The 20962-nt window shown below is 41.6% G+C and overlaps 1 protein-coding gene across 22 annotated transcripts in view; it reads right to left on the reverse strand.

Moving 5' to 3' along the window:
- Angel1 (angel homolog 1) overlaps nt 1-20962 on the reverse strand; it is a 136475-nt gene that overhangs the window by 13592 nt on the left and 101921 nt on the right. For 13 of the 22 annotated variants that reach the window (XM_087195413.1, XM_021245984.2, XM_021245961.2 and 10 more), the window contains 8 exons: nt 20027-20253; nt 19554-19623; nt 18538-18971; nt 14188-14314; nt 13811-13921; nt 4927-4996; nt 4192-4355; nt 1694-3693 (listed from right to left, as the gene is read on the reverse strand). In XM_087195413.1, the coding sequence (XP_087051539.1) occupies nt 3533-3693; nt 4192-4355; nt 4927-4996; nt 13811-13921; nt 14188-14314; nt 18538-18971; nt 19554-19623; nt 20027-20253 (1364 nt within the window). In that variant the 3' untranslated portion in view covers nt 1694-3532. Of the gene's footprint in view, nt 1-1693; nt 3694-4191; nt 4356-4411; nt 4668-4926; nt 4997-7822; nt 7946-13810; nt 13922-14187; nt 14315-18537; nt 18972-19553; nt 19624-20026; nt 20254-20962 lie in introns of those variants that run through there. The other 9 variants (XM_087195416.1, XM_087195419.1, XM_087195418.1 and 6 more) reach the window with 7 other exon arrangements.

A 20962-nucleotide genomic window follows, 5' to 3' on the forward strand; every position in this document is an offset into this window, starting at 1 on the left:
TGTCTGCGAGTTTAGTTTTGCATGTTTGCTCAGGAGGAGAGGACAGGAGGGGTGCGCCATGGCTTTGGGATCCCAGGGCCTCAGGCAGCTCCCCCTGGTGGAAACTAAAGGAGCTGGGCCCTCCTTCCCTGGGAGGAGAGAGGCCCTACTGTGCATTATGTAAGTGACCAAAAAACCAATCCTCTACTTTGTAGCTACACCAGGGGGGAACTGGAAAGAAAAACCAAAGAAAAAACAGCAGCACCCTAGTTGATCATTTCCCTTCTTGGTCTCCAGCTTAAAGTTTCCTCTAAGGTTCCCTTCCTAGCCCCCTGCTAGATGCATGTCTACCCTGCTGGGTAGCCTGTCTCACCAACTCCCACAAGTGCTGGATTCAGAGATGCTTAGGCTGGCAAGAAATGAAGCAGAGCCAAGATTCTCAGCTTACCATATCTCTAGGATTTTTCCTCAGTGGTAACAGTACGATCTGAAACACTATGCCACTGTCCCCCTGTAGTACGTTCCCCATGTCAGTGAAGTGGAAGTGCTGAGTAAACAGAGAACACAAGTGTTGTACCCGTGTTAAATGACTGAGGTAACTGGAGTCTTCCATACCAGGAAGGCTACACCCCAAAGCTTGCAGCTTTCAAATACTTCTAGGCCCACCAGCCAAATCCAGCCTGGCTGGGGAGAACTATCTACCCTCTTAACACAGTGGCAAACCTATGGCATATGTGTCACAGCCAGCTGTTCATAATCATTGAAAGCTCTAAAAGGTTTGCCATCACTATCCTAATATCTACTGTAATACTCTGGAATTCTTATCATCCTTTTCTTGATATAGCACAAAGTAGATCTGAAAATTCCTTATATGTAGAAATGAGTTAATTTCCATTTCCCCAAAGGATGTAAACTGAAATGCAGAAGGACAAAGTAATTTATCTACAGTCACTAACCAACCCAGATAAGATTATGAGTGGTGTTCCTACTCCCTGGCTAAGTTTTCTTTCTATGAAATCAATGGATCCCAACCCAGCCAGTACATCAGAAACACCAGAAGGCTTTACTATAACTCAGACTCCCAAAGAACGATTCAAAGGTCAAGTATAGAGTCTAAGAATCTGTTCAGGTAAGGCAGAAAACTACACCTGGTTTCATTTGACCTTGCCTGAGTTTACTGCACAGGGAGGCTGGAGAAAGACAAAAGTACCAGTAGAGGTGGGCCCAGCAAGGAAGAGAAATGTTCCAGTGTCAGATGGCCCATAGCTCAGCCCTGGCTCTAGAATGCAAGAGATGATCAGAAATAGACACTCAACCAGAGGCAGCTCCCATAGCTTTGACCAGGGAAACACACACCTTACCCCACTTTCCAAACAGACCTCCTAAGATGTGGTATGGGCCATGGGGAGCACAGGGGCAGCAGATGGAATGAGAACAAAAGCAACCAAGTTACAGCCATTCTCCTCTCAATGTGGTATGCTTGGAGAAGGGAGTGGTACCCCAGGAAAGTCAGGGCAGGAGGCTTCACTCACGTCCTGTTCATCCCAGGCCTTAGAGCAGTGGGAAGTTAACAGAGGCAGATTACAGTAGATTTAGATCTTGAAACCCCACCCCAAAGTCTAAAGCTCCTCAGTTCTGCCTCTCTGCCCACCTCATCCTCCAGGCCTCTCTCATGACCCCAGCCCCTTCGAGGTCCTAATGAAAAGACCAACAATGAGGAGGAAAGGTAAACCTTTATTTGGAAAAAGTTGCCCTAGTTCTGGAGACTGCAGAGTGCAGCTTAAATGACCATTTAAAACCCCTATTTCATTTCTAAAACAGAAACAGATAAAACAAGGAAAAATCAAGCTCTGGTCCCTGCCATCTTTGGCTGTTTTTCACCCTGCATTCATGGCAGAGGACACCAGTGGTATGCCCTTGTCCTAGGGACCAACACAGCATTGTCTTGAGGCCATCTCCCGATGTGCCCAAGGACAGAGAGTGAACAATAGGGTACGGTCTGATAGGCCTGGGGCTCAGGCAGCCACATGTAAGGACCCAGGAAACAAAGCTGAAAAAAATAGACACACACAGGAAAAAGAAATCCCCCAAAACCTAGGCATGAAAAGCTTACAACCAGGAATGACAATTCAAGTTGGGTCTTTGGCTTTCAAAAAAAGGAAAGAACATTAACCTCTAGCCCACAGTCCCTAACTTCAGCCTCCTACCCATCCCCTTCAGTCTCATCTGAGGGCTGAAGAGCAAGGCAAACTGACAAGGGCCAGCAGCTACTCTGAGTTAAGGGAAATGAGGGGAGGCACTGGCCCAGGAGCAGCAGAGAGTAAGGCATGCAAGTGTCATGGTATGGGCAAGGGAGTCACTGAGGGGGCCAGGGTACCATGTGAGGAGGGAAAACAGAGACAAGAAGCACCAAGGCCCTGCTGCACAGAGCAAGTTCTCAAGCACTGCCACCCCCAGTTCTTGTACTAGGTTTTGCCCAAAGCCACCATTCTGCTGAGACAGTGTGGCATGAGCTAAACAGCAAGATTCTCTGTAGAGAAAATGGGAAGGCTCGGGGGAGGCAGGAGATGGCAAAAAGTAAAACGTGGTTGGAGGAAGGAACAGAAAACTGCTTCTTAGGTGTGCAGAGGAAAGACAGCAAGCCCCTTCGTTTCTCAGTCCTAGCTGAGGTAGCTGCAGAGCCTATCTGCTCTTTCTTACCAGGACTCCACCTTACTCAGTGCTGCAGAGCCCAGCGAGAGAAGTTTCTTGAGGTTCTTTCTCCTTACCCTTAAAGTTTTAAACTCTACACCACTGACCCAGCCCACTGAATGTGACACAAGGCTTCAGACTTCTGCCTGCCTCAGAGCAGCCTGGGGAAAGGGATGATCCCTAGAGAAAGCATATCAGGACTGTGAGGAGCTCTGGGGTAGAGCCAAGAGCCCACCAGGCAGGTAGTGCACCCCCAGTCTGGTCTCCAGGCTGCTGGGCCCATTCATTCCCAGAATCCAAACAATAAGTGTGCCCCCACTGGCAGGATGAATGTCTAATGGAACTCAAAGGATAAAGGAAAAGGGCTCCTACCCTGTTACCACCTGGCAGCACAGGGCCCCAAGGTCATGCTCTAAACCTGTCCTAGGCCCATGGCCCCAGTGTGGAAGGTGGTGGGCAGCCCCAGCCCAAGAGGATGCATAGTTTGTGTGCGTGCCTAGCAAGAGAGCTGGGCCCAGAGGTCATGAAGGGCGGGTAAGGTTGGGTCAGAAGGTACCCCCAAAGAAACAGCCTGAAAGCAAATAACCATAAGCTCAAAAGCTCCCAAATTCTGGTAATTAAAAGTTAAGGGGGAGCACTGGGTACATGAAGGGAAGAGGGAACCCCCTTCTGCCTCTTCCAGGGCCACTGAGTATGTGGCACAGGATCAGGGAGAGGCTGGGGCAGGACAGGGACCAGAAGCGAGAACATGGACAGGCCGGAGAGAGTAAGGGGAGGGACATGAGTTTCCACAGCATAGGGCATTTCCATAGTCACTGATCCAGTGAGCTCTTCCAGTAGAGGAGCTCTCTCCCCTGGGCTGTCACGGGGCGGTAACTTCCATGCTGAAGCTGGCTAGCAGGCAGAGATGGTCTGAAGAGCAGAAGGGATTAGGCAAGCCATTGGCAGCCCAGAGAATCTCTTCAGAGAGGAGGGAGAGGCGGCCCAGCAGCTTGAGAGTTCCTTCTCGAACCAGCCTGTCATCTGGGCACAAAGCAGAAGCCAATGGGCAGAAGAGGCCCTGGGCCACACTGCCCAGCAGGCAAGGCAGGCCCTCTGGGAACCGTGCCTTCCATACCCCACACCCCCTTGGCTGCCCCACCCAGCCCACCTCCTCATGCATGTCCTCAGAAACCCCCTGAGAATATCGATGAGTGGTAAACTGTTGTTGTGACTGCTGGTATGGGATGAAGAGAGAGGAAACAAGATGTTTAACCTTACAAATCCACTGACTGGCTGCCCCTGAACAAATCTAATCACCTCCTGGGGCTCTATTCTTTCCTCTGAAACAAGGATGGAGAGTGACTGCCCCACCCACCTCTCTCTGATGTTTCAAGGATAAAAAGAGAAGGCAGGCAGTGGCCCATGGGGAGAATAATAAGGACAACCAGACCCAGGTCAGGTCCTGGGACCCTGGGCCACACCACTGAATGCCTCACCTACTATCAGCTAGTCCCAGGAACCGGGATCCACCAAGCTTACCAGTTCTGTTCCCATTCTCACAGGACTCAGCTGAGAAAAAGATGTAATCCACTGTCATTCCAAGACCTAAGGGCATTGTGGTGACCTCTGGGCAGCCATGCTGGGGCAGGAAATGGGTATATACTGATGTCAGGTGGAGGCAGTGCTGGATGGTACCTATAGTCCTACAGGGATGGAGGGGGAGGTATCGATTGACAAAACTTATTATATTTTCCCCTAGTCACCTTTTCTATGAGTTTTATTGTGTTGGTTTTTTTTTATGGGATGCTCCCAAATGATTCAGTCTCAGCAAATTTTTTCCTTGTTGATAAGACACTGGAAGTCTTAGCTGAAATCAGACTAGCAACAGACACACTGCTCCTGTGACCCCTGACGCCGCTCATCACCATTCTCCAATGTGCCCACCTGTGGGCCAGCAAGCTTTCTGTGAGGCTGTACCCTCTACCCCACAAGGAAGAAGTAAATGGGCTTCCTGTCTGCAAAACAAGGATGTGTCATCTCTGGCGCCTCTGCATACCTGTATGCCCCTTATAAACTTCAGTTATAAAAGTGCTCCCCAGGGCCAGGGATTTAGCTCAGTGGTTCTGCCGCCCGCCTTCCAAGCACAAGGTCCCAAGTTCGATCTGTGGTGCCAAAAAAAACTGCTCCCCAAATCAGCCTCGGAACAACCAAAGAAAATCAATCCCCGCCCCGCCAAAAAAAATGAAGACTGGAGAGAACTGGAGAAAAGTTTACCTGGGAAAGACAGGCTCAGGCTCAGATGTGTCCTCCTCAAGGACAGACTCACACCAACCAGCAGGTCGTTCTATAGAAGACCGGAGAAAAACAGTTTTTATTATCCACAGACCATGAAACAGTATCAGAACCTCTCACCTCCAAACTTTCTCAGATTCTTAACTAGACTGGTTCAGAAGGATCTACAACAGGAAAGAGAAAGAGTAACTAGAGGAAGAAAATAATAAGCCAAAGTCAAGAACCTCAGGCCTTGAGCTGGGCATGGTGGTGCACACCTGTAATCCTAGCATTTGGGAGGCTCAGGCAAGATGGCCACAAGTTTAAGGCCAGCCTGGACTACACGGTGAGTCCTAGGCCAGCCTGGAATACACAGCAAGACCCTGCCTTTAAAAAAAAAAGCCTCAGCCCTCTAACATAGACATGGTCTTCCTTGGGTCAGCACTTTTTAAAAATGTTTTAAAAGAATAAGTCACATAATACAAAAATCAAAATGTGGGGAAAAAAATCAGTGAAGTTTCTCTCCCACAAACCCCTGGCTTGCCATTCAATTCCTCTCTCTAGAGGTAACCAATGTTACCAAATTTTTGGTGTATTCTATCACACGCCATCTATTGTGTTTGTATATAGTGTAATCAAAAAATAGTGTTCGAATATAAGAAATTTATTGCAGTAAAAGACACACTGCAATTAATCCTCCTCAAAATATTCCCACTTGCTTCAGACACATTTATCTCATCATTCTTGCCACTTTATGAAGCACTTCTGGAAGTCCACTTTCATGAGTGTCTTTAGTTGCACTGTCATGGCTGCCTTGATATGCTGAACTGATTCAAAATGTTTACCTTTCACAGTTATTTTGCCTTTGGGGAAGAGCCAGAAACTGCACAGTGTCAGAACTACCAAACAAGAAGGGTGAGGACACACCACAATATTTTTACAGGCCTTCCTTTCCTCTGGGTGGCACTTGGCAGTAGCATTCGCTGTATTTTTTATTACATCTTATAAAGACATGAAAGAAAACTTGCAGAACTGCTTCACAAAGTGGCAAGAATGATGGGACGACTGTGTTCAAAGTGAGGAGGAGTATTCTGAGGGGGTTAATGGCAATGTGTTTTTTGTTGTTTTATTTTTTTTGGTACCAGGGATCGAACTCGGGTGCTTGCACTTGCACAGTAGGTGGCGGAACCACTGAGCTAAATCCCCAGCTGGCAATGTGTTTTTTATTGAATAAATTTTTGAAAACTTTCACCATATTTTTTAGTCATCCTTTGTATATATCTGCCTATAGATGTAGATATAGATAGATAGACAGATAGATAGATAGGTATAAAACAAAATTACCAGCATCAGGAAAGAAAGAAGTTTCATTAGTACAGACCCTACTGACATTAATAGGATAACAAAGATAATCCTTTAGCTGGATAGACCAAGAAAAAAATAACACCCAAATTAGTACAATCAGGCATGAAAGAGGGGCCATCACTATCAACCATACGTCAGGAAAAAAGACTACAAGCAAATATTATAAACAACTGTATACAAATAAATTACATCACTTAGATAAAATGGACAAACTCCTAGAGAGATACAAACTACATAAACTGATTCAAGAAACAGAAAATCTGATTAGGCTGAGTCCCTGCACTCTGGGAGACTGAGGCAGAAGATCTTCAGTATGAGCCCAGCCTTGAAAATTAGCAACTTCACAGAACTCTGTCTCAAAATGAAAAAAAAAGAGCTAGAGATGTAGCTCAGTGCAAAGGGCCTGGGTTCAATTCCCAATGGGGGGGGGGGGGGTGCAAACAAAAAGTCCAGGGTTAGATGGCTTCACTGCTGAATTCTATCAAACGTTTAAAGAAGAGTTCATCTTTCACAAAACCTAAGAGGAAGAGACATTTCCTAAATCATTCTATGAGGTCAATATTACTCTCATATTAAAACTAGATAAATATATCACAAAGCAAACTACAGGTCAATATCCCATGTGAATATAGATACAAAATTCCTCAATAAAACACTAGCAAGTCAATTCCAAGAAAACACAAAAATGATTATATACTTTGACCATACAGGACTTATCCCAAGAATATAAGGTTAACTATGTAATACATCAAATTAAGTCACTATTTAAGGACAAAAACCATATGATTATCTCAATAGATACCAGGGAAGACATTTGACAAAAGCCTCTGATGAATAAAAAAAAGAACTCAAAAAACTAAGAATAGAACGTCTTCAATTTTTATAATGAAAGAAATTTACAAAAAATCCATAGCTAATATCATAATGGTGAAAGACTAGAAGCTTTACACCTAAAATCAGAGATAAGACAAGGATGTCACTAATTCTAGTCAACACTATAGAAAAAAGTTCTAGTTGGGTAATTAGAAGAAATATAAGACATCCACACTGGAATAAAATAATACTATTTCTAATTGCAAGATGACCTGATCTTATATATAGAAAATCCAAAGAAATTCACTAAAAACTATTAGGATAAATCAAGATTATAGTACACAAAATCGATATCAAAAAATCTTATCTCTATACACCAGCTTTGAACAATCCAAAAAAGAAATTAAGAAAATGATTTATAACAGCATCAAAAAGAAAATATAAATAATTATAAATATAAATAAAATATTAAAATAAACAAAAATCATGTTAATACTAGTACAGTGAAAATTATAAAACATAAGAATTTAAGATCTAAATAAATAAAAAGATATCCTGTTCACTGATCATAAGACAAGACTATTAAAATAGCACTACCTCCCAAATTAAGATTTATAGATCCCTACAAAATTCAAACTGGTTTTGATCATAAAATTCATATGGAAATTCAAGGGGCCAATAACAGTCAAAATAATCTTGAAAAACAATAAAGAGGATTTACCTTTCCATGGTTTGAAAAACTATAATGTATACGGACAGGCATAAAGATGAATAGAACAAAATTGAGAGTCCGGAAACCCATACATCTACGGGAAGGTGACTGCTAATGGGTATAACTTCTTTTCTGAATGAAGAAAATGTCAAAATTATAGTGATGGTTATACAATTTTGAGAATGCTAAGAGCCACTAAACCACACACTTTAAATAGATGGATTTTATAATATGTGCATCTCATCCCAATAAGCTGCCTTAAATAAAAGAGTAAAGGAATGTCATGAACAACTTCGTGCCAATAAATTTGATAATTTAGATAAGGTAAAATATTCCTTTATGTACCTTACATTTTTCCTGTTAAATTTCTGTATTTTTCTTTTTGTTGCTATTGAAAGTAGATTATTTTTATTATCTCCTAACAAATCCAAATTTTTATATATGAATACTACTTATTTCTACATATTAACTCTGCATCTAGCTACTTTCCTGAATTACCTTAGTGCTAATGCTGTTTTTAGTTGGTTCTCTTGGATCACCAGTTAAATAAAAATATCATCAGAAAGTAAAATCTACAGTTTTACACTTTTATTTTCTTTTTTAAGGATTTTTAAAAACAGTCTCAATATGTTGCCTAGGCTGGTATTCTGGGCTCAAATGATTCTCTCATGCCAGCCTTTCAAGTAGCTGGGACTACAGGAACTGGCTACCATGCCCAGCTACACTTCTGTTTTTTTATATTTCTATTTTCTACTTCTAATTCTGTTGGCTGGTATCTCCAAAGACACGATAGTTGATGTCCTTGTCATGTTCTAATTTAAACAGGAATTCTACTAGAGCTTCTTTAAGTAAGATGCTGATTTTTGGAGCTGAGATAAATATATCAACAGTGTGGAGAATCATCCATTGTTTTTTTTGGTTTTTTGGGTTTTTTTGATACCGGCGATCGAACTCGGGTCCTCGTGCTTGCGAGGCAGGCGGTGGAACCACTGAGCTAAATCCCTGGCCCATCCATTGTTTCTTTAATGTGGGTTCCTTTTTTAAAAAATCTATAATAGTTGGAAATTTTTTACCAATTATTCTATGTAATTTTATAAAATTGTCTAGAATTTTCTATAAAAACTTTAAACTGTATTCCATAAATATACAGTATTTTAATTATTATTTGATATTCTAGTTTCATTTTAGTTTTTTTCTTTGACCTAAAATAAATGTCTAGATGATAATGTATTCTAAGGTGTTTCTAATTTCTATTTTTACTACATCTGCTCTGTTGTCTAATATAGGGTTGATTCTAAAGAATTTCCCAATGACCTATTTTTAAAATAGCCTTTCTTCTTTCAATGTTCAGATTGATATGCAACAACCAGAGTCACCATACATTACTTAGGTCTTCTGTATTCATAGTTGTCTTTTATCTATTTGATATGTTGCAGACTGAGAAAGATGAATTAACCCCTTTATAATCATTTATTTTCCATTTCTCCTTGTTGTAGCCTATACAATCACTTTGTGATTGTTGATGTGATATTATTTGGAGCATCAATATTAATAACATGAATACTTTCATTTTGAGTTCCATCCTTTACAGCTGCATCTTTCCTAGCTCCAGATCTGTGAAAACTCTCAGGGGCTAGCAGGATCTTAAGGATGGTTTCCCTCAGCACCAGGTTCTCCCCATGCATGGAGCACTGCATACAAACAGCACTGTTCTAACCATTACACTGCCACCTGTCTCTCCAGGTCATAGGAAGTACAGCTACGTCTACAGGAGCTGCAACATCTTCAGGGCCCATTCAGCACTGCTAGCAGCCAAACAAACAGGTTCTTCTGTAAGTACTTGACTGGGAAGAGGATCCTAAGCTATAACACACATGGGCCAGTGGAAAAGCTGGATTCAGAACTTTCCTGCTTAGAAAGCTGACCACATAGTTATTTTCTGTGTAACCTTCTCGACAGTTTGCTAACTAGTGATTTACAAAAGTCATCCCGTAGCAATTGTTTTTTCTACAGTGCATTAAATTGGACATGGGGTTTGCTTTTACTAAAAGATCCACAGCCCCAGGATTTGGTGTAAACATCCAAATGGTCATGAGAAAGAAAATAGTGACTCCTTTTAGTGTTTGCTACAGTGTGAATGTCTGTATTCTCCACAAACTCCTATGTTGAAATCCTAATCCCCAAAAGTGGTGGTATGAGGAGATGGCACCTTTGGGAGGTGATTAGGTCAGGAGCATGAAGCACTCTTGAACGGGATTAGGGTCCTTATAAAAGATCTCCAAGATGGGCCAGGGATTTAGCTCAGTGGTTCCACCACTTGCCTTGCAAGCATAAGGACCAGAGTTCGATCCCCAGTACCAAAAAAAAAAAAATATCTCCAAGAGAGACTCCTTGTCCCTTCCAACATATCAAAACAATGAGAAGATGCCACCTATGAACTGGGAAGTGGGCCCTCCTCAGACACTTCTGGCAGCGCTTTGATCTTGGACTTCCTAGCCTCCAAAACTGTGAGAAATACATTTTTGTTTAAAAACCACCCAGTTAATGGTATTTTATTACAGCAGCCTAAATGAACTATGGAAGTGTATTTAAGAACCATATTAGGAAAAAAAATAATTAATAACTGAAGATTTTAACAAGAAAGGGACTTAATTTAAATATCTTACATATGAACTGCTCTGTCAAAAGGGAACTGGAAGAGTGAGAACACGTGTTTTATGTTATACAGGGAGGGTGATGTAGAAGGCTCCAGCCCAATGGAGCATGAGTGTAGAGAAAAATGAACCGTCACCGTCTAGTACTGGATCTCCCTTTGCACTCAGAGGTTCTCCATTAAAGTTACTGTTGCCGAGGATTTAGCTCAGTGGTTCTGCCGCCTGCCTCACAAGCGCAAGGACCCAAGTTCGATCCCCAGTACCAAAAAATAAAATAAAATAAAATAAAGTTACTGTCACAGTCAAGTTGGCAGTTAGTTTGTGTAACCTCGGTATTGAACTGGAAATAGTATTTGTTAGCATATCTAAGCAGATCCTCTAAGGGAAAAAGAACTCACATACAGTACTCTGGTCTCCTTGTACTGCACTTAAATCTTTCCATACCTAAAAATGGCGACAGATTTTTAAATTTGAAGTCTTTAAAAGAGATTCATCAGTGGCCTGCTTGGCCCTGGATTGGACACTAAACAAATAGAAGGATGCATTCACAACATATGCATTCACCCAAATTTGATCACAATTGTGAAAACACTACTGTCATTTTGCACTGTTCTTGAACTGGGTATTCCCCCCCACCACCATAATTCTTTTCTACTTACAAAGTGATTGTCAGTATATACTTAAATTGTCTTTGGTTTAATTTCATTTATTATTAAGTTTAAATGCATCATTCAAATAAAGCAATGTTTTTTTCATCAACCTATTCTTAATATAGAATTTCCTATGTGGATTTCTGTAATTCTTTAGCTCTAGGATTTTATAATCTTCAAACACCGCCCCACTGTTCTCCTGGCTGAGTCTGACTGATATAAGTATTTATCTCAGTTTCTGGCACATGCTAGTAGCTCAATACATGGCAGCAATTATTACTCCTTGTGCACAGCTGTGATAATACTGAAGCTATGCAATTTTTTAAAATGAGCCACTGAAATGTTTACTGCTCTGTGCAAAATGTCAATTGAAATTAAATCCTTGTAAGACAAACATAAATTCACCACTTACTACCAGGCCTTTTATTATTATATCCTAGCCATTGTTTGATTGCCTTTATTCCTCTACTAGTTTCTATCAAAAGAGCTATTAGTTAGGTATAAAATCTTAAGGTATTCCTTTTTTCCTTGACACTTTGGTTCAGCTTCTAGAGTTGAATATCAAGATAAGAAGTCTGAAGCCAATCTGATTACAATTATGCTTTAAAAGTAGCACAGTATTTTGGTTCAACTCCCCAAAGGATATTTTGTCTTTGATTTGTTGTAGCTTCACTAGGAAGTGTTAGTGTTGATTCTCCCTGCAACATTTTTACTTAAACATGTTATGTTCTCTCAATCTGAAGATTCAGATCTTTTCATTTTAGGGAAATCTAGAAAAATATTTCTCTGTGTCATTATGTTGGTTTTCTTCTTTGTGAACTCCAATTATGTGCATGTTGAATCTCCTTTTAACTTTCATGCTGTCATTTTCTTTCTAGTTCTTTTTATGCTTTTACTTTCTTTTAATTTTTATTTTGCTGGTTTTGTTCTGATTTCCTGGCCTCTGTCTCATTTTTAGCAGTATCTATTCTACCTTGTGCCTCTTTTTTTTTTTTTTTTTTTGGTACCGGAGATCGAACTCAGGTCCTTGTGCTTGCACAGCAGGCGGTGAAACCACTGAGCTAAATCCCCACCCCCTCTACCTTGTGCCTCTTAAGTATGTCTTCAATCTTGTTTGTGTGTTTGTTTGCTGTAGTACAAGGGATTGAACCAGGAAGCGCTGAACACCAGGCCCTTTTTTTTGTTTTGTTTTATTTCTAAAAAGGTCTTGCTAAATTTCGCAGGGTAGCCTCAATATGCAATTCTTGTGTCTCAGGTTCCTGAGTAGCTGGGATTATAAGTATGTGCTACTATACTTTTTTTTGTTTTTTGGTACCAGGGATCGAACTTGGGACCTTGTGCTTGCGAGGCAGGCACTGGAACCACTGAGCTAAATCCCCGGCCCTGCTACTATACTTTTATTCCCCTTCTTTTCTGAACTTCACATATTATATTTCATCTTCTGATGTCTTGCCATGTGCATTACTGATTTTATAAAGGTAGTTACCTCATTTTTATATTCTTCTTTTATAAAAGCAATTTGTTTTTCATCTATGAGAAAATAATCATAATTTCCACACGCTCTATGGCAACAATTTTTATCTCTTCCTTCTCCTCCTCCTTCCTCTTCTCTCTTCCCTCTTCCTCTTCCTCCTCTTCTAATTCTTTATGTGCCTCCTCCACTCCTCCTTCTTTTTCTAATATAGATACCATAATGGGCAACCACCTTTGAATTAGCTGAGGTTTTTCTGTATTAACTATTTGTAAGAAATTTATATAAAAGGACTGGGCATACACTCCAAATAACAGAAATTTCCTTATGATACAGGATTGTGTGTTGGAAACTGAATCTTTACTTCTACCAAAACAGATACCCAGGTCTATACATATCTCCCTATCTACCACTGAAACAAACTGCTTAATGCAAATATGTTTGTCTTTGGTCAGTCCTTCCTCCACTGCCTCTTAGAATCAAAATAGTCCAGAGAGACTTTCCTATTACAACCCATGCATTCCACTATTGTTGAAAAAACAAGGGATTTTGATTTTGTGCTTCATGGTATACTCCCCAGCTTGGGGAAAAGTAGTCTGATGATTCTGTCTGAGCCTCACACAGCCCCCCACATAAGTTTGTTCATACTTTCTCCAGAGCCAGGCACACTGTCCAGAGCTTCTTGTAGCAATCCATCTATGCTATGGCTGACAGTCTGAGACCTTCAGATCCCCTATTTTTGTCAAAGATGGAGTTTATATTTCTTTTTTTCATCCTCCTCTGAGTTGGTTTCAGAGATAAGAAAGGAAGAATATCAAGAATACTCTGCAACATTCCACCTGAAAATTCTCCATAGAAGCAACTTTTTATTATGATGAGGTCCACTGTCACCTTATGACTTTTGAAGCACTATAAGTATATCTTCTCCTCTACAAATCCTGTATAAACGCTAATTACTAGCAACCTAAGCCTAAAAATGTTAAGTGCCTTACTCAAGGTCAGAACTGGTGAGAACCCAGGTCTCTTGATTTCCAGTCCAGTGTTCTTACCACACTACACATCCATGATTACATAGGTCACAGAACTCAATTCACCTTCCTTCTTGTATGCTAAATGAGGCTGATCTCTAAGAATTATATTTAGAAAAGACTAAGAAACCGCAGAACCAATAATGTCAGGGGTAAGGAAGAAAAAGGATCAAGAAAACAAGCTCTCTTGTTACCTGGTTTAGTGTCTGTCACTCCTTCCATGAGAACCAATCCTACTGGTTGGTGACAAGCGATGCTGCAGAAGCGGAAACGTAGCAGGAAGTCTCGGCTATACTTACGTCTCTCTGTAAACCAGAAAAGCCAATGAAAGAAAGAAAAAGGAGCCACATGCTAAGATCTTCTGTCTGGTTTTGAAGACAGGAGATTTTTCCAAAAGCTATGATTTAAAATTGTCATTTCTTTGGGTGGCCATATAGAAGACAGTGAGAAAAACAAAGGAACTTGCTAAGAGAATTAAAGAGATTACACTTTCTCTTGTCATTGAGGAGCAAGCTTTCTCCCAAAAATGGGCATGAAGACACAGCCAACCAACAGTGTGCCATGTTCTTACCTGATCTCTCAGGGTGACAGGAGGTAACATACTGACAGCAATCATTGATACCCAGGGAGCTGGGCCACAGTGGGGCCTGCAACTTCCGCTGGTAAAGCTGATGGGAGAAGTCTTCCTGACCAGATACCTACAAGGAATGGGTAGGGTGGGAATAAGGAAAATGAAATAGAAAAAGCAAATAACAGCCCATGTTTTGGGACATATGGACAAATACAAATACATACAATCATACACTATATACACAGTATAAGCAAGCCACATAAGTCTCAAGGGAAGGTTAAAAATAAGGAGTTAGTTAAAAACATTCAGTTTTCATAAAAATACTGAAATGTCCATGAAACAGGAAGGATAAGTGAGAGAGTAAGGTATGAGTCAAAGAGAATAGAACTATAGGAACATATGGTCCTACGTTTTGCCTCAGAAAAATATGCACAATTCTCCACAGGGAATACCAACTCTCAAGGGCTTCAACTAGCAACAGGAAGAGGTTTATCCTGATCTTTCCATCTTTTGGACCAAGGTCTAATATCATGAGCCTACTATTAAGAAACCATACGACAGGGCCGGGGATTTAGCTCAGTGGTTCCAGAACCTGCCTCGAAAGCACAAGGTCCCAAGTTCGATCCCCAGTACCAAACAACAAATTAAAAAAAAAAAAAAAAAGAAAAAGAAACCATAGGATCAAAGCAAACAGGAAATGCACCAAAGCACTTTACTGTAACTATGTCACCATCCTTGGTCAAAGCCAATGAGCGGCCTGGAAATGGACAGAACATAGTAGGGGAAACAGCTGACAGTATCAGTCATCTGCATATCTCCAATGTGGTAGCAAAATTCCCTTTATTTCATTTAACAACAACAAATATTTGAATGCCATATCAGTGAATACTATATCAGTGCTGAGGACAGAGTAGTGACAGACATACTCCCTCTACCCTTAAAGGGCATAAGCTTTCAATATGTCATCTGAAATAAATTTAATGACTATTTAATAGCTGTATACAGTTTTAAAAAATTTTTTTAAACCCCTAACAATCACTACCAATTACTGACTGCTTCATTTGAACCAGGTACTAGAAAACATTTTATGTTGGGAGCAATGCTACATAATTCTAGGGATAAATCATTTGGTTAGCCTAGTTCTCGTGCCTACAGCCCAGCTACAGAATAACTCCAGTTTGGCCTCTGGTCACAACTGAGACTTCAGTGATCCAGTGATGCTGTGATTCTCCAGGACAAGAAATATCCTGGGAGAACAAACATCTGCTCAGTTCCTCATTGTTCTTGGACTGATTAACATCTTGTTTGCTGGAGATGTACTGAACTCTCTGCAAGCCTTCCGTTACACCTTGTTTATCCCAATGTGAACTATTGAACTCTCTGCAAGTCATTTGTTACATTTGTTTCTCCCGATGTATTGAATACAAAGTGTGGTAAGCTGGGGGCTTTGTCTTTGCTGCCCAGAGCAGCACTGATCAGACCCAAAGCTCAGCTTCTTCTCAGTCTCATTTTTCTACCTTTCCTGTAATTCGCCGTGTGCTGCCGTGGCTCGCAGGAGACCAGGACTAACTGCAGAGATTCTGGTAACGTCCCCTTCCCCTGTCCCCTACAATTTTATATGTATTTATTTAATATATCAAAACAACAGCAACAACAAAAAAATCTGATGTTAAGTCCCATTACTTCCCCAATCTACAGAAGAAGTAAACAGGGCCTAAGAAAGTTAAATAGTGGAGGCACACACCTGTAATACTAGCACTCTGGGAGGCTGAGGCAAGAAGATTGTAAGTTTGAGCCCAGCCTAGGTGACTTAGCAAGACACTGTTTCAAAATAAAAATAATAAAAGGGGTAGGGGATTAGCTCCACGCAAAAGCCCTGGGTTCAACCACTAGTACTGCAAAAAATAAGGGCTGCGGATGTAGCTCAGTACACAGGTCCTGGGTTCAATTCCTGGTACCACCACCAAAAAAAAGGAAGGCAGGAAGGGAGGGAGGGAGCAAGCTAGCTTGTTCAAGATGGCAGAATGGGGATTTGAACCCAGGACTGTCTGGCTTCAAGGTAAATTGTCTCATCCACTATTCCTAACAGTGCCTCCCATGTTGACAGGCTCTTGGGAAATTGTTTCTGTTGTTTTTTTGCTTTTTGTTTTTTTGGTCCTGGGGAATGAACTCAGGACCTTGGGCTTTCAAGGCAGGTGGCAGCACCACTGAGCTAAATCCCTGGCCCCCGGGACATTCTTTTTCCTGTTCCAGGAGCAACTTGATTGCAGTTCCTTTAGAGCAAGATAACACCCTATTCTAGGCAATTAGGATGGTGTTAGTACTTGAATGCCCTCATTAAAACAGAAGCTCAAGGGCCAGGTGGTTTCACCACCTGCTGCGCAAGCGCAAGGACCCGAGTTCCATCCCCTATACCAAAAAAAACCAACAAAAAAAACCCCCCAGAAGCTCAATAATAATTCAATTATTTCTGTTCTTTCTCCACTGTGCTGTGCCAAAAGCTAAGTTAGATGAGTAGGGGGACAACAGAGAAACAAAGACTGAGTGACAAAGAAATCAGCACAAGCTGCTAAAACTATGAGCTATCTACGCTATCAATATTCAGCAGTTAAAAGGAATTAGGTCTATATGCAAATTCTTGAATGTAGAAAAACAAGCTACAAATGAAACACATAGTACTGTATCATGTTTATAAAATACATATGATAATTATATATCAGCTGTGGGGCCAGACCACCTGGTTACAAAACCTGACCTCACCACTAACTACCTGTATAAGCTAAAGCAAATTATTTGACTTCTCTGTGCCTCAGTTTCCTCATTTATAAAATGGAAGCAATGACAGAAATAGTGACAATTAATGAGTTAATACATGTAAAGTGCTTAAAATAGCACCTGGCACACAGTAAGTGCTTAATAAATGTAAACTGTGATATAGTATCACAGGGACATAGATATCACTACAAATGCACAGAAAACAGTATGAAGGAATGCCACCAAGCTTAGACTAGTCACTACCGTAAGTACCCGATTTACGAACATTTGCGTGGCAAACTTTCACAGGTGTACTGTATAAGATTCACAAGGGTACTATATAAGACTTTGTCAGATTATAAACAAATCTGATTTACAAACATTCTCCCGGAATGGAACTTATTCACAAGTTGGGAACTTACTATACTTGACTTGAGTAGAGGGTAGAGAATTTAGGTAATAAAGTGGGCATTTGCATTTTTTTTTTCTGGTACCAGGGATCAAACTCAGGACCTTGTACTTGCAAGGCAGGCACAGTGCCACTGAGCTAAATCCCCGGTCCAGCATTTGCCTTATTTTGTTTGAGTTCTTGCAAAGATCCATGTATTATATGTAAATTAAATATAAATTAATGATAAAAATTGAAGGTTTTTAATATGTCAATGTTACTCCTGAATTCCTAACTTCTGGGCTTGGGCACAAGCTATGCAACATAAGAAAATGCAGGGGGAGGTCCCATTCGACCCAGCTATCCTCCTGCTGGTTGTTTTCACAAAAGAATTAAAAGAATCTTACCACAGCAATATATGTGCACCCATGTTTATAGCGGCACAGTTCGTAATAGCAAAAGCTTGGAAACAGCCCACGTGCCCATCAACTGGAGACTGGATAAAGAAGATGTGGCTTTTTTATAAAATGGAGTACTACTCAGCCATAAAGAACGAGAAACTAGAGACATTTCTAGCTAAATGGACGCATATTGAGGCCACACTCTTAAGTGAAATAAACAGGACACACATGTGTAAATACCGAATAGTTTCTCTAGTGTGAGAAACTGAAAGTGTAAATAAGGATACACACAGATGAAATGGCCTAACAACATATTTCTCAGATTGTGTTTCCATCAGATGTCATATGACTGTATCAAAATTTAAATTAGGGAGAAGCTTGGCTTACATGGAGTCTGCTAACTGGAGTTTTTTTCCAGATCATTATTTGTTCAATGTTGGTTTTGGGGACCTTTCTGAAACAAATCACAACCTCTGGTGTCTTGTTGGTGCTTGAGATGCTTTTTTAAGTTATATGGAAAAATGTTTAAGTGCTTTTCAGTTTTGTTTTGGTTGAGTTCTACTGTATTTGAATATTAGTGTAGTTTTTTTCCCCTTTCATTGTTCTTCTTTGAGTTGTTTAATTTTTTGTATGTGTGTGTGTGTTTGATAATAAAGTTATTTAATTTAAAAAAAGAAAAGAAAAGAAAATGCAGGGGGAACCAGAACAGGTATAACCGAGTCCTGCCACAGAAGCAGCACTTGATGCCAACACCTGACTCTCTCCCTAGACTGTGTCCCCACCTCCCAGTGGCCTCCCCCACCTCACCTTCCAGGCCGGCATGCCATCATAGTGGAGCTCTCCATCTCTGATGAAGTTGTAGAGAGGTGAATTAGGTGTGGAATTCAGGTCCCCACACAAGATGATAGGACAGTGACTGCCATCTGACAACCTGGCCACTTTGTCCACTTCAGCCAGGAGAATAGCCATCTGTGCCAGCTTGACATCACCCCGCCGTGGGTTGTACAGGACATGGGTATTTGCCACGCACAAGGGGGCTACTGAGACTTGTCCCAGGCCTTCTGGGACTAGTGGCTGCAGCAACAACACTAAGCCCACATTGTCCCGATTGAGAAGGTCCAAGCCAGGCCGGAAATACTCCACAGGGCTGGCACAGAGCAGACGGAATCTGGTGGGCTTATAGCAAACCGCACAGCCATCCATTTTATATCCAGTTCTCCTCTTGTAGAAACAGGTAAAGCCTACAAGGAAAACCCCGCCAAGGAGATAGGTCAGAGTCCCTTCCATCCAGTGCAGCAGCCCAAGTTGTGTGCCTAAAGGCATTGTTCCTGCTGCTCAACAAAGGGAACCCTTGTCCTTGCTACTTCCTAGGTCCTGAAGAGATTCCCTTGTAATTGTAATCAGATGACTCAAGGACTGGAAGGGGAAGGAGGAAGGGAAGGGTATGAAGGAGTATAACAAACTTGACAGGAAGAGCATGGAATCTTGAGTCAAGTTGGAATCCTGGCTCCGTAACTTACTAGCTTTGTAATTTTATGATTTTGAGCAAGTCACACAAGCTTTCAGAACCCCATTTTCTCATCTGTAAAGTGGGGATAACAACAGTAAGCCTCACATGTTGGTTACTTTGAAGATTAAATGGTTAATAGTCACAACTGCTTTAAAAACTGCAGAATACTACTGTCTCACACTCAAAAAGAGCTAGCTCACAGGTGAGACTGGGAGTTCACTAAGATAAAGGAAAAGATGGAGTCTTCAGGAGAAAGTAGGGAGGACTGCCTGGAAGCAAAAGGGCTGGCAAGTGCACCAACAAGCTGCAGTACCCATCAGTCGAAGAGCGGGCTCCAGCTGCTCCCAGTAATGGTCTTCCTGAACTTCCTGGAGACACAGGATCTGAGAAATTGACAAGGAAACCAATCACTCCACAGTGTTGGAATGTGCTTCCCACTCCTTAGGAACAGGCACCCAGGGCAGGTAGGAAGCCATGAAGATCTCAGGTAAGGTCACACTGAAACTTCCTGCACAACTGACTTCCCAGACAGCCACCAACAAGACTTAAGCTGAGGAGGCCAGAGAAATGCACTAGATTTCCTGCTCCTTTAATTCCTTGAATTGTCCTCCCCACATAAAGATGCTGAAAAGTGCACATCTCAGCATCTGCCAAAAAACTCACTGACTCCAGGAAGATGAGCTCCAGCCTTAGGCAGGACTGCAATCATCTGAAGAATTATGGCATTGAACTCATTCTCTAAGAACATCAGGAAACAGCACAGATGGTACTTCCCCCTTCACTTACATCAGGGTCCCAGTGCTGAAATTCCTGCATGAGGTTTGCAAAGCGATAGTTCCAACTGAGGATGTCTGGGTGGCAATGCAGATAGAGCTCTGAGCTCTGCTGCATCAGGTCCTGGGCCAGGATATTATAAGACATCAGAGTGAACTGGAACTGAGGGCCATCGCCTGCCTCCAGGCCCTGAGCACCTGGCTGGGTGGAGAAATCCTCCCATTCTCGCCACAAGATTTCTGCAAAGCAGTTGAGGTAGACAGAGATCCATGACAAATACAGGTTATCCAGATGCCCATCCCCCCCCCCGCCATTCTGACTCAGTAATATTATATCTGAAGTTCCTTTTCCCATCGTTCCTGTCACCCAGCCCTCTCTGGTGATTAGAGCAGCCATTCTTCAGAATACACAATGTGCTCCACCAAGCCAGAGACCATCCTGGCTGGTCCACCACTGCATCCCAGGAGCTAGCACCTAGTAGATGCTCAAAAAGTACTTAAAGAGTCTGACAATCTCTCACTTTTGACACATCTATGAGTCTCTGGAGAATCACTCAGCTGGGTGTGTTTCAAATAACCTAAGAAATTTCTAGAGTAATGTATATTTTCTGACCTCTAGACCTAGTGATAACATGGGTCAGCTTAGGGGATTTCAAAACTTTTGGGGCCACTGAACTCCCTTAAAATTTTAATGGACTCCCAATACGTAACACAAATAATACTGAAGTTATTCTCCACAAAGGAGAGCCTGAAACCTTTCCATGCTACTCCCAGAAAGCCCCCGAGTCACCTCTGCAGATACAACAGTGCAGAGAATCAGAATTAGGGTTGAGTCTATTCTGCTACCTAGCTGTGACTTCAGACATGCCCCATTACTTCTCTGCACTGTGGTTATTTCATCTGAAAGTCCATGGGGCTGGATAAGGTGATCTATAAGATCTCTCTAGAC

The sequence above is a fragment of the Heterocephalus glaber genome, unplaced genomic scaffold (assembly GCF_053883595.1).
Source record: "Heterocephalus glaber isolate CG9 unplaced genomic scaffold, H.glaber_assembly_v1.0 deba00001608, whole genome shotgun sequence".
NCBI lineage: Eukaryota > Metazoa > Chordata > Mammalia > Rodentia > Bathyergidae > Heterocephalus > Heterocephalus glaber.